The 12,081-nt window shown below is 51.4% G+C and overlaps 1 protein-coding gene across 2 annotated transcripts in view; it reads right to left on the bottom strand.

Annotated features, from left to right (window-relative positions):
- CEP41 (centrosomal protein 41) overlaps positions 1-11,690 on the bottom strand; it is a 37,633-nt gene extending 25,943 nt beyond the window's left edge. The window contains exons 1-2 of one of the 2 annotated variants that reach the window (XM_058654983.1): positions 11,501-11,690; positions 1,879-1,942 (exon numbers count right to left, since the gene is read on the bottom strand). In XM_058654983.1, coding sequence (XP_058510966.1) covers positions 1,879-1,942; positions 11,501-11,533 — 97 coding nt within the window. In that variant the 5' untranslated portion in view covers positions 11,534-11,690. The remainder of the gene's footprint in view (positions 1-1,878; positions 1,943-11,500) is intronic. The other variant, XM_004592534.3, reaches the window with a different exon arrangement.
- Positions 11,691-12,081: the final 391 nt, after the last annotated feature.

Here is a 12,081-nt window from a genome sequence, read left to right as displayed (position 1 = left end):
TTGCCTCCATTTATACAGTGTTTGTGAAATGACCAACTTACAGACCTGGAGAGTGATGAATGGCTTTTAGTGAGGGCTTAAGGAAGTAGACAGTGGGCGCGGCTGTGGAGGGCTGAGCTTTGACTGCCATGTGGACATCAACATCAGAGCTGTGAGAACGCAGAGCAGTTTAAGACGCCATCACCGTGGGACACAGTACAGAGCGTGTAACGGACTTCCTGTATTCTTTCTTACAAAATGCACACAATCTACAATTATGCCAAAATAAAGAATTTAACAACAGCCACAAACCCTTCCTGAAAGCTCTCAGCCTACGAAAGGCTAAAGGCGTTGAACATTATCACAAAAAGCAAATAGAAGCATTTGAATGCAAAAACAAAAGTGCAGTCAATTTCAGTTTGGTTCAGAATCTCAGACTGAAAAGAAAACTCCACAATCACGCACCACTTTCACTTTTTAGGGGAAAAAACGAGACGTGCTGACAGATCTACATACACATGAAATAAATCACTCAAAACTTTAAAGAAGAAATAAAGATTCCAAAAGAAATTTATTTATAGCAGCCTTTAAGATTAAAATTAAACCCGGCCTTGGCAAATTCATGGCACTTTGCGTGTGGGTGCTCCGCTCGAAGGTGAGTTCAGAAGGACGGCTCTCAGCTGTACTGCCTGCGCATGGCAGAAGAGCTGAGCGGGGAGACGCAGAGGCCGTGGCCCAAGAGATGCCAAGCCAGGCGTGGTGGAGGTCGCTCTGCACACAATCACACATCTATCGCCATCATTACACTCCGAATAAACCACACAAGCACCACGCCACAATTCCATCTTCCTCTGAAACCTGCCCATCACACAGGACACTGGCAAGGGAGCTGTCCGTACAGCATGGACATACTGGACAGAAAGGTGCTAACAAACAGATTGATCATCTAGTGCATTTAACATTCAGTTTAAGTTTATTTTATATGAGGAAAACGTATAATAGAAGGTAATGATTTTGAAAGAGACTAGAGAAAAGTGAAAGACAAAATAAACGAGATGATTTAAACAAAGTCGACAGCTCCCTCCCCGCCCCACATCCCACGCTCCGGCTCCTTCCTCATTGTCTTCAGACACCAGTGGGAAATTCAGTATTGCCCAAGACAGCCAGTACCTCAACCCACTAGCAAAGCCATCTTAATCAGGTGCTTTCCACAGCAGGCTTTGAAAGGCTGAAAATAAATAAACAACTCAAACCTCACAAGGCTGCAAATCCACTAGGATCAGGCAGCAGACCCTGTGTCCCTCAGGCAGATGGGAGAAGCTTGGGAAGCCACTGCACTGAACCTGCTCTGCAGCACTAATTAAATTGGGTATTTTTGTTTCTCATTCAAGTCTGTCTGCCTCCACTTGAATTTGAGGTCTCTGCAGAAGCCACAAGTCACCCTGGTCTTTGTATCCCAAAGAGGTCACAGCTCGTGTGCAGTCAGCACTCAGCAAGTGCAGGACTGGATGCACAGGGTGGGATGGCTGAGCAGCGCCCATTCCAAGGAACAGACACAAAACACAGGTGATCGCCCAAGCGCTACCTGCCTTCAGCCTTGCAATTTGTTGAAAAAAATGGCTCCAACTGCTAGGATTTCATTTTTTAAATTTATGCTTATAGTTCTTACATGGTAAGAAATAATAAGGTAAATTATGTGAATGTAACCCTTTATTGATAATTTGAAAAATGGCTCTCAAAGATAAACCCTTGTCCCAGAAAGACACCAAACCAAGCAGGTGAGCAAACTCCAGCTGTGAGTTAAAGCAGGCAACAGTGAGCTGCTTCGTTAATAATCACCCAATGGGTTTGTGGCTTGTTCTGTTTTGTCTTCAGTTCTAATTTTTCATCTCTACTCACCAGTATCCAGTCTTGACTTGACATGCTGGTACCTTGGGTTCTGTGGTATCCTTCTGGTCAAATACTAAGAGAGAAGAGAATTCCCAGTCAATGGGGTTACTGGTAAGGACGGGGTGCCGAGGTCAGGGAAGGATCAGATATGTGACAGAAACAGGGACTGGTGCTTGGCCTGGAATGAAGACCCTGCTCCCAGCACTGGAACGCTTGGGTTTGACTCCAGCTCCAGGTCCTGGCTCCAGGTCCTGGCTCCAGGTCCTGGCTCCAGGTCCTGCTCAGGTGGACCCGGGCAGTTAGCAGTCATGTCTCTGTGACTGTCCGCCTGGCATTGTGGTGGGGACTCAGGTGGCGTTCCCAGCAAGACTGAACCAGCAGACAGGAACACTTTCATAGGTCTCGCTCTAATAAGTAAAAACGGAAGAAATGCTAACACTGTTGTAGACTGTAAAGACAGCAAGAGTTCTCGAGGTCCAACTGTGGGGAGCGGGATGCTGAAGCCGCTCCTGGGATTGGTAGGGACCGTTGCAAGATGGCGGCTGGCCCAGGGCCAGGAGGCGGAGTTGGTCTCGCCAGCAGGTAAACCAGAAGTCACAGGGCTAGGCTAATGCCCTGGCTGCAATTATGTCATTGCTACTGGCCTATCACGTAGTGCCAAGTGGACCCACGGGGAAAAGTGATTGGTGGAGAATGATATAAAAGTAGCCAGTAAAAGCTAGGTGGGGACGGACGGACGGACTGGGACAACAACAGTGACGACGACCAGAAAGACGGAGGACGAGCGGCAAGAAGGGTGGGAGAACGAGGGCTGGAATGAGAAGAACAGGGCGGGGGAAGACGGACAGGAACGGAGAGAGGGCTGGAGCAAGAGAGGAGGGACAATCGGGAAAGAGAGGAGGAGGAGGAGGACGGGCAGCGGGGAGAGGGGTTTAAACGCAGCCGTGTTTGGCAGTGAAGGGTCCGGTTGCGCTTCTGGCTTTTCCCAGACCCTCAGAGTATGCCTTAGTGTCACTGCAGGGCGGCGGCAGCCAACTGTGCCTTTAACACTGGGCTTGTCACTACAGAATCTCCTGAGGCGAAGGGTGGAGGTGGCTAATCCTGCTTCTGTCAGGGCCCTTAAACACTATATATGGCCAAATAATCTGAGTAACTACACAAGAAAAAAAATCTCCGAAAATGTGTCCCTTCCATTAAACAAAAAATATCAGGCTCCAACTTCCACCCGCTCTGCCCCGTGGCCTGTCGTCCATCCCTGCCTCGAGAAGTCTGTTAAGAAAGCGGAAGGCAGCATCTCAACTCCCCGCTCTTCACGCCACTCCGAGGGACAGACTCGGCACCAACTTCTCTGGAAACTCAGGATTTGGTCCACGTCTCCCTCAAGTTTGCAGGAGGGATCCGACCAGGGTGCATCCTGGCAGGCTGCCCCGCTGCTTCCCGTGACATCCGCTCTCGTGGCAGGGGGCACTCAGCTCCAGCCTAGGGGGTTTACACTCAGCCAAGATGTCTAGAGCAAGTCTCCTCCGTGCTGTCCTCTGGCAGTGAACTCTGACTCCAAGCACAGACATCAGCTGCCCTCCCTGCCCACTGCTTCCAACGGCAGGCAGGGAAAGATGCCGTGCGGGCAGGCTAATGAACAGGAGGTCAGAACACAGCTCTCCCACAGGGCCTTTTGTGGTCCACAAGTATGAGCATCCTGTTCAGCAACAGGCAGCTGTGGAACACGAATTCAAAGCTGGGTGCTTGGGTTCTGGCTTCAAACTGTGCCCGTCGCCCACAGGCTGCCTTGACCAAGCTGTTGGGAGCGCCTCTGGGACGCGCCACCACTCACTAGGTCTCCTGACTTGACTGCTTCTTAACCCAGCTTTCTGCAAAACTACTTCTCTCTGTACCGCTGCCCAGGGCGCAACTGACCCTTTGTCCACGGCCAGTGCTGAGGGCCAGCGTTTGCACCTCCGTTTCTTCTCTGACTCAGGTGCTCATATTGCACTTGCCCTCGTGCACAGGGGCGACTTTCAGCTCGAAATGACTCTCCAGAGCAGGGACTGAATCATGTCCTCCCTCGAGGAGGACCTCAAACTCACAGGGACCTTATCGCTTGCTTTTGAAAACATGCGAACTGCGTCCTATTCATTTATTTACCAAAATAGCTCTTCCAAACACCCACAAAGCATCAAAACAATACAGTATACTTTACTATCTCACCGAGTATCAGCTGCTCAGATTTCAGAGCCCAAAGGGGATTTTTTTTTTAACAACTAATAGCATCCACACAGAGGTGTTAATTTTAATGTTGCCAAGTAAGGAAGGACCTAAAAAGCAAAACTGAAGCGAAATTTCATGACCACCATTTGCTGTCTTAACAGCTAGAAGGAAAAACAACAACAACAACAACAAACAAAAACAAAAAAGTCTTGGGCCCAGTGCAGTAGCCTAGCGGCTCAAGTCCTCGCCTTACACACACTGGGATCCCATATGCCGGTTTCTAATCCCGGCAGCCCCACTTCCCATCCAGCTCCCTGCTGTGGCCTGGGAAGGCAGTGGAGGACAGCCCAAAGCCTTGGGACCCTGCACCTAGGTGGGAGACTTGGAAAAAAGTTCCTGGCTCCTGGCTTCAAATTGGCTCAGCTCTGGCCATTGTGGCCGCTTGGAGAGTGAACCATCGGACGGAAGATCTTCCTCTCTGTCTCTCCTCCTCTCTATTTGCCTTCAATAAAAATAAATAAATCTTAAAAAAAAATTTTTCCCTTTAAAAAAATGTCTTTTAATGTTACTTTTTAAAAAAAACAGTTATTTTTATAGGAAGGTCAGATATAAAGAGGAGAGACAGAGAAAGACCCTCCGTTCACTGGTTTACTTCCTAAGTGGCTGCAACAGCCACAGCTCAGCTGAGCTGATCCGAAGCCAGGAGCCTTGTGGTTCTCCCATGTGGCCTGTCCTCTACTGCTTTCCCAGGACACAAGCAGGGAGCTGGATGGGAAAAACAGCAACTAGGATAGGAATTGGTGCCCATATGGGATCCTGGCACACGCAAGGAGAGAATTTCGACACTAGGCTACCGCGCCGGGCCCTTTATTGTTACTTTAAAAATGCATGACGTATGTGTGGCCTCTGCTCCTCACGTCCTTCCAAGTAAGATCTGTGCCCTGAATGCTGGTTCTCGCGCGGCGCCAGGGACCCTGAGTGCTGGTCCTCGCGCGGCACCAGGGGCCCTGAGTGCTGGTCCTCGCGCGGCGCCAGGGGCTCTGAGTGCTGGTCCTCGTGCGGTGCCAGGGATCACAGGACAGCGGGGCGGCTGGCTTCTTAGATCAGTGACCTGCCACCCCAGCACCAGCGCTCATTTCTTTTCTAAATGAATCTGGAGAAGACTCTTAACCAAGAGAAGAAAAACGAAGACTGAAAACAGCCTCTATGATGAGTGCCCCAGAGGCAGAGACAGTGCCAGAGCAAAGAAACTAACCAGGCAGAGAGGTACAGGGTAAACCGAGTCAGGTTGATCCACTCTCGGGCTGAGCACTGTTCTCATTTTGTGCTCTGTATTTTTAGTATTTCTATAGCTCCAACCTTGGGCTTCATTTTGTTTGTTTCCTGCGCTAGTTTCCTAGCAAAACTTTCTTTTTGAGCAATTCCAGGCTAGGTCCTGCTGAAGCAGGGCGATTTCTCCACACTTCAGCCAAAATAGCTCGGCAGTGAGGCGCCCCGGGGCCAGGTGTGGTGGCGGCTGACTGATGGCGGAGTGCGGACAGCTGGGCGCTGAGCCCTGGCCGCCCCCGCTTTTCCCTTACAGGCACTAATGAGAAATCCATATGCTGCAGGGGAAAAATGCAGGCTTTCTTTTCCACGTCCCCATTTTAGCCCAACTTGTGCGTCCATGGCTTTCCAGCACTAACCACAACGCAAAACTATGTGTGCTCGCTGCCAACAGAGCACCACAGAATTTCTGGAAAGGCCACACTTTTTTTTTTTCCAAAATTCTTGCTTTTGGGATAACTGCTTTTTGACCCACTGACCGACTGGCTTTCTTTCCATGACATAAACAGGATGCAGTGGTGGACAGCGAGGCGGCTGAGTATAGCACGGTTCCAAGGCTGACTATCCCTCTGCTCAACAAGGGTGGAACACCCATTCACTCCTGTGAGGGGCCTGTGCGAGGGGCCAGAGGCCAGACAAGCACAGTCTCTGCCATGTGGCTCTCACCGACAGACGGGAGAGGGAAGCGGGCTGCTTAGGCGGGACTGCCTGGCACCTGGTCCCGATCGGGAGGTAGGCATCCCTTCCCCAAGGATGTCTTCTCTGAACTCAGGGTGCCAAGAAGGTTCACCAAGTGGAAGGAGCTGTGGTTTGGAGCCTCAGGCTGAGCAGAGGGCACCAGACGGGCACCGCATAGGGACTGGACAGAACAGACAGTTCTGGGAGACCGCTCTGAGCTATCTGATAGAAACTGGCAGCCGCGGAGCCGCCAGGGGCACGCCAAGGAACCTGAATTTTATTTGACATAGGAGCCTGCTTTGCTGCTTCTGTCCCCAGGGATAGCTGTCAGTCTGGAAACATTTCTTATGGGCACAGCTGGAGTGCTACAGGCATCTCATGGGTGCAGGCCAAGGCTGCTGAACACCCTCAGATGCAAGAACAGTCCCCAAGATCAAGAACTGGCTCAGCTGCCAACGGCACTTGGCCGAGAAACCCTACAGACCGTGTACACCGGGAGTCGCCCAAGGTGTGGGGAAGAGTGATAGATTCTATTTTGGTCCAAGAAGGATTACTCTGGTGGAGATGTGAATATGCCAACTGAAAACTGTTGCAACGAGAGGAGGACACTGATTTTATCTCACACAAAAGTGGGGACTGAGGAGGAAGCATACTGAAAGAGATGAGGTGCTCATTTGGGGGCCACTTCTTTCCAGGTTTGTGTGGGTTTTCCAAATGGCGCTGTCTACTTCGCGATGTGGGTCCAGGAGAGAAATACGGCACTGAAAATCATGGGTGTGGAGACCGTCAGCATAGAGGCCACAGGTGAAGCCTCGGAGCGGATGAAGTTACCCTGGGAGACAGGCAAGACTGCAGAGAAAAATGCCAACATTTATCCGAGGGGGAAGAGGCAGGTTGGTTGAAATTCCGAAGAAACTAAGCTCCAAGGATGAATACACTCCTTTATTCATTCAGTAAGTATTAATGGGATGATCACTGCGGCCAGGCAATGGGACAGTGCAGACCAAGATCCTAGCTTATGCTTTTGTAAGTAGGCCTCAAGACGAATAGTTACAGGTGGCGATCTACCAGGTGAAGTTAGCGAACCATCTACAGGGAACACGTGGGAAAGGCAGCTCTGGCCGGAGGGCAGTCAGGGACACCAGAGCAGGCAGCGAGTGAGGCAAGTGGGCGTCTCAGGGCTCAGGCACCCTGGCAGTGCAGGATTAACACAAGGGGCTGCACTACGGGCTGGCTTCAAGGCTGTGAAGCCCTGGGGTCTCCCACCCTCTCCGTCAGTGCCAACCGGCAGACTTGAACAGACGCACTCACTCCTGGGAAAAGGGCTTCTCCAGCGGGAGGTCTCCACCCAGGGAAGGCAGCGCCTGCGTTTCTGACAGCACTACTGCTGATTCAGCCTCCAGCCCTAATCCTCTCAGGAGACCCCGGAGTTCTCTGGGGAAATGGCCAGTCTGTGCATGAAGCACAGCTTTGAGAAGGGCCCTTGCAAGGTTATTCAATAATAAAGTCCACTGTCACCAAGCCCGTTCTAAATACAGAGATCCTGGTCACCCTTTAGGTGTCCCTGACCCCGCGGCATTAGCAGGCGTCCTACAGAGTCACTGCAAAGTCCCTCCCCCATCTCCAAGGACACAGAGGCGATGAGGGAGTTCTGAAACAGACAGCAGTGATGGCGACTTCGCTAACGCCGCACAAACAGCAAACTCTGCGCGAGTTTACACCGTGAAAATCCTATCTCCATAAAACTTCTCAAAATGTTTTTTAAAAATTTAAATGAAAAACTCTTGTTGCTCGATCAAAGCTCTCCTAAAAGGACGAGAAGGCAAGCAAGGGAGCGGGAGAGACACGGGCAAACCCCCACCTGGCAACAGAGCAGCATCTCAGGGAAAAAAGTCCTCAAAACTCAACAGTGAAAAATGTTCATGGCATCAGGCCTTATAACAGCAATTAGTCAGAATCAGACAAAACGGCCACCATGGGGCAGGTGATAAAGAAAATGGAGCCGACTACATACCTGACTGCTATCCAGCTGTTACCAGGAATAAACCCGACACATCCATCGATGTAGGATCTCAAACACGCTTTACACAATCAAACAAAGTTGTGCAGACATACATCGTGGTGCTATCTTTATAAAGTGTGGAAGTTCATAAAATAATGTCATGTCACGTAAGAAAAATATGGCAAGCGAACTAGAAAGACACACACTCATCTCATGGGAGCAGCTACCTACGGTAAAGACAGAATAGTGAGGGGAAGGCGACAGAGCCAAAATCGGCTAGTCCTGAAGAACACGAAGAATCAAGCCATGTTAATCCATTTCACAACTCAGGTCTAAACACAAGTGGGAAACCAACCAACCAACCAAGCAAATGAACAAAACCGAAAGAACCTCCCCAGCACCTGCATGAGAATTAAAACACCGCCGTGGAACTCTACTTTTCTGACACGCCAAGCTCTCCATGATGCACCAAGGGGCAAAGTCCAGAGTCACTCGCGACACTCGAACGCTTGCTGAATACTCCCCTCCACACACACACACACACACACACACACACACACTGAAGTTGTCTGTGGAAAAGGTCTACACAAATGTATACAGAAAATGTTAGAAGGGATAACTATAGGTAATTACAGGAAAATATGAAAATATTCCACATTATTTATAAAAATCTTTTGAAGTAACAGGCAAACTGAGAGAAGAAAGAAGCTGTTAAGAAATACAACCACAGCTTCTGTAATAAACAATATTGACACAGTCACCACCATGCAACCAAAAAGGAAATAAACCGCTCTCGACAGCAAAACAAAAAACAACGAAACACGCAAAAGACAAAGAGATATTTTAAGGACAACACGTGAATAGCAAATACACAGATGAGCAGACGGTCGCCACAGCATTTATGAGGGAAGCGCAAATTGAAAGCAGCGCGAGACAGCGCTACGCATCTACCAAAACAGCTTCAACAAGAACACGGCAAACAATCCCTCCTGTACTGTTGGCAGGGCTGAAATGGACACAGCTTGCGTGGGAACACTGGCCGTTTCTAACAAAAACAAACATACATTTACCATACAAGCTGGCAACGGAACTCCTGGTGTCTATGCTGAGACTAGCGAACCCACAACACCGCACAAGCAGGGTGCTACCCCAGCACTCCTACCTTTACCTGTGACAGCCCCAAACAAAAAACAACCAGAATTCCTCCATTGGCTGAGACAGGAATGCTGCACACTGTCAGTCAGCAGAGATGGAAGGACTGGGCCACACACAACCTGGATGTCCCAAGGACACTGCCCTGAAGAAAGGCCACGTACCCTACGCGCACGTCAGTAACATTCTCAGAATGATCAAAGTACAAGGGAGAAAGGGGAGACATTTGTGACTGCTGGGGTCAGGACAGGGAGAGGCAAGGAGGTGATGCAGGCAGGGTGAGGAGGTGACTGTGGTGATGGACTCCCTGCCTGTACCGACTGCAACAAAACGTGTGCTACGTCTCAATCTGCATTTTGAATAACCGTGTACATGGGGAAGGCTCTAGAACCACACACACACACGCACCCAACTTCCACACTCCGTGCTACACTTGCAGGAAAGCTACTGCAAATCTCTATCTCAAAATAAAGTTTTTAAAAAAGATGTCAGCTCTTAAGATTAAAAAAAACAAGATAGGAGAAACTTAGAGCAAGACGGGAAGATACATCTCCTCAAGAAAGTGAAGGACGGAGGAGGCCAAGGACGGAGGAGGCCAGGTGCGGTGGAGGCCAAGGACAGAGGAGGCCAAGGACGGAGGAGGCCAAGGACGGAGGAGGACAGGTGCGGAGGCACAGACGCTCGGAACAGTGCGTCCACGAGGCCGGGGAAGCCAGGAGGCAGAAAGGCAGCCACACAACAACCGAAACACTGTGCGAAGATCTGCCCATGAAAGGATGGAGGGGAAAAGGCGCAAAGCAACGTGTGGCTCTGGACTCCCCACAGCAACACTGAACCCCTACCATCCGACCGCTTCCAAGAGACCGAGGATTTCCAAGCAAGAACTCCAGACTGCCCAACTCTGCAGCAGATAACCATCACGGTCGAACACTAGTGTTTTAAAACACAGCTACCGTTTTCAACAGAAAGCAAGCATCTTTCCTGTGCACGTTCTTAGGAAACTGCTCCAAGTTGTGCTTCACCCAAGTAAGAGTAGGGCGGCCTCTGCCTTGGATCCAACCGCCTGAGCACACTGGCACCCCTGCCCCTGCCCCTCCACTGCCAGGAAGAAACGGCAGTCATCCAGTGCCCTCCCACCTCTCAAACTTCCTCATGGAATCAAGATTTTTTACTCTCTTAATATTTCTCCTTAAATCTACAATTCATTTCATGGCTCAAGTTCACAGATTGAACTCAAACAATAAGTTGACATTCTCCCTATCACTCAAATCCATTCCGCCCCATGGCACTACGGCCACCTGCCAACACGTGAATCTGACATCACTTCCTTACTCTAATTTTTCAATGAAATCGTCTCAAAGCCTCCACCTTCCACACCCACGCCTCCAGCGCCACGCCAGCTAGTGCAAACTTGTAGGATCATTAAATTGGCACACCAGAATTGAGACCTTTGGGGATTACAGACACAACGTGGAACCGTACCATGCTGCTGACTCACACACTCAGCATTCCACTTACTATCTTCTGTGGCCAGAAATGGAACATTTATTTACACTAGCATTTTGAAATGTTGTTACAAACGACAGTCACCCTGCTGTGAACGGGGTCTCAAAAATGTATTCCTGCTGGCTGCCTGGGACTTAGACGCCTTTGGGTCCCACATCTCCCCATTCCCGCCCTGCTGCTTCCTGCTTCTGGGAGCCAAGGTGCTACCTGCTAAGTCCATGCAAGTGAGGGGGTGAGTTCAGACATTACTAACGGGTCCTGCGGCTCTCTCCCAGCGGGTCAGCTACAGCAGCACCAGGCAGTCACCCTGGAACCCAGTCGGCTCCCTCGCAGCTGGACTCCTGCCTGACACAGCCTTGCCCTGTCCGGTCACCCCCTTCCCTTCTCTCCCTCCCTCAGCTGCACCCCAGTTTCCCCTGAACCAGGGGAGGAGTCAGTCCCGCTTCGGTGTGCCAAGCACCCACTGCTTGTCTATCTGTGGCACTAAAGGGATGCGCGAACGCTCGTGTCTGGCATGGGAAGCACTCTGAAGGCCGGGGCCGTGTCACGTTCTTCGGGCAGACAGTACTTGGGGCGCAGCGGCCAGCGTGGGCAGGCACCTGCCCTGCCCCCACCGGGCGCCGGCCTCGCCCGACCCCTCCTCAGCGCCTCTTCCCGCCTTCCGGGCGGCGGAAGTCGCTGGCGCTTGTCCCTGCCCACGAGGAGCCTTTTCCGGTGCCTTTTCCGCCCCCTCCGGCTGCGCGGCCCGGACCTGGCCCTCACCTCAGGATTCCCAATGTGCCTCCGGACAGACATACTGGCTCCAAGCGACCTCTCTCAGCCTTCTAGCCTCCCCGGCTGCCTTTAACCCTAGCTTCCTACCCGCAGCCCCCGCCGGCCGCGCTTGGCAGCCTCCCTATAATCTCCTCTCCGATTGGCATGGCTGCCCCAGTCAGCCAATGGGAACCCCGTTTGCTATAGCCTCGTAAGGTCAGAGCAGAGCCAGGCTCGGCTCCGTGGTTTCCAGGGGCAACGAGGGACGCCGGAGAGTCGGGCTTCCCGCTGCCGGCGGCGGGCTGCGGGCGGAGCGCGCGCGAGGGGCGCGGGGAGGCGGCCGGTGGCTGGCGGCCCGCGCTCTGCCGCTCGCCTGAGGCCGCGTGGCCCAGACACCTGGGCTGCTGCACGCTGGGGACTACGATAGGACTCGGGGTTGTTCGGCAAGTACGAAAATGCACGCTGGTGCGCGCGCGCACACGTATTTACTATTTTCAAGTTAATAGGCAAATTACTCAAACTCTCCTGTGTAGATACAGTAATTATTGTTGCTCTAAAAGCTTTTAGGCTAGCTAGAGACCGGCAGCCTT

Source organism: Ochotona princeps, chromosome 25 (genome assembly GCF_030435755.1).
Source record: "Ochotona princeps isolate mOchPri1 chromosome 25, mOchPri1.hap1, whole genome shotgun sequence".
In the NCBI taxonomy this organism is placed as follows: Eukaryota; Metazoa; Chordata; class Mammalia; order Lagomorpha; family Ochotonidae; genus Ochotona; species Ochotona princeps.
This window is presented reverse-complemented; position numbering and strand designations above follow the sequence as displayed.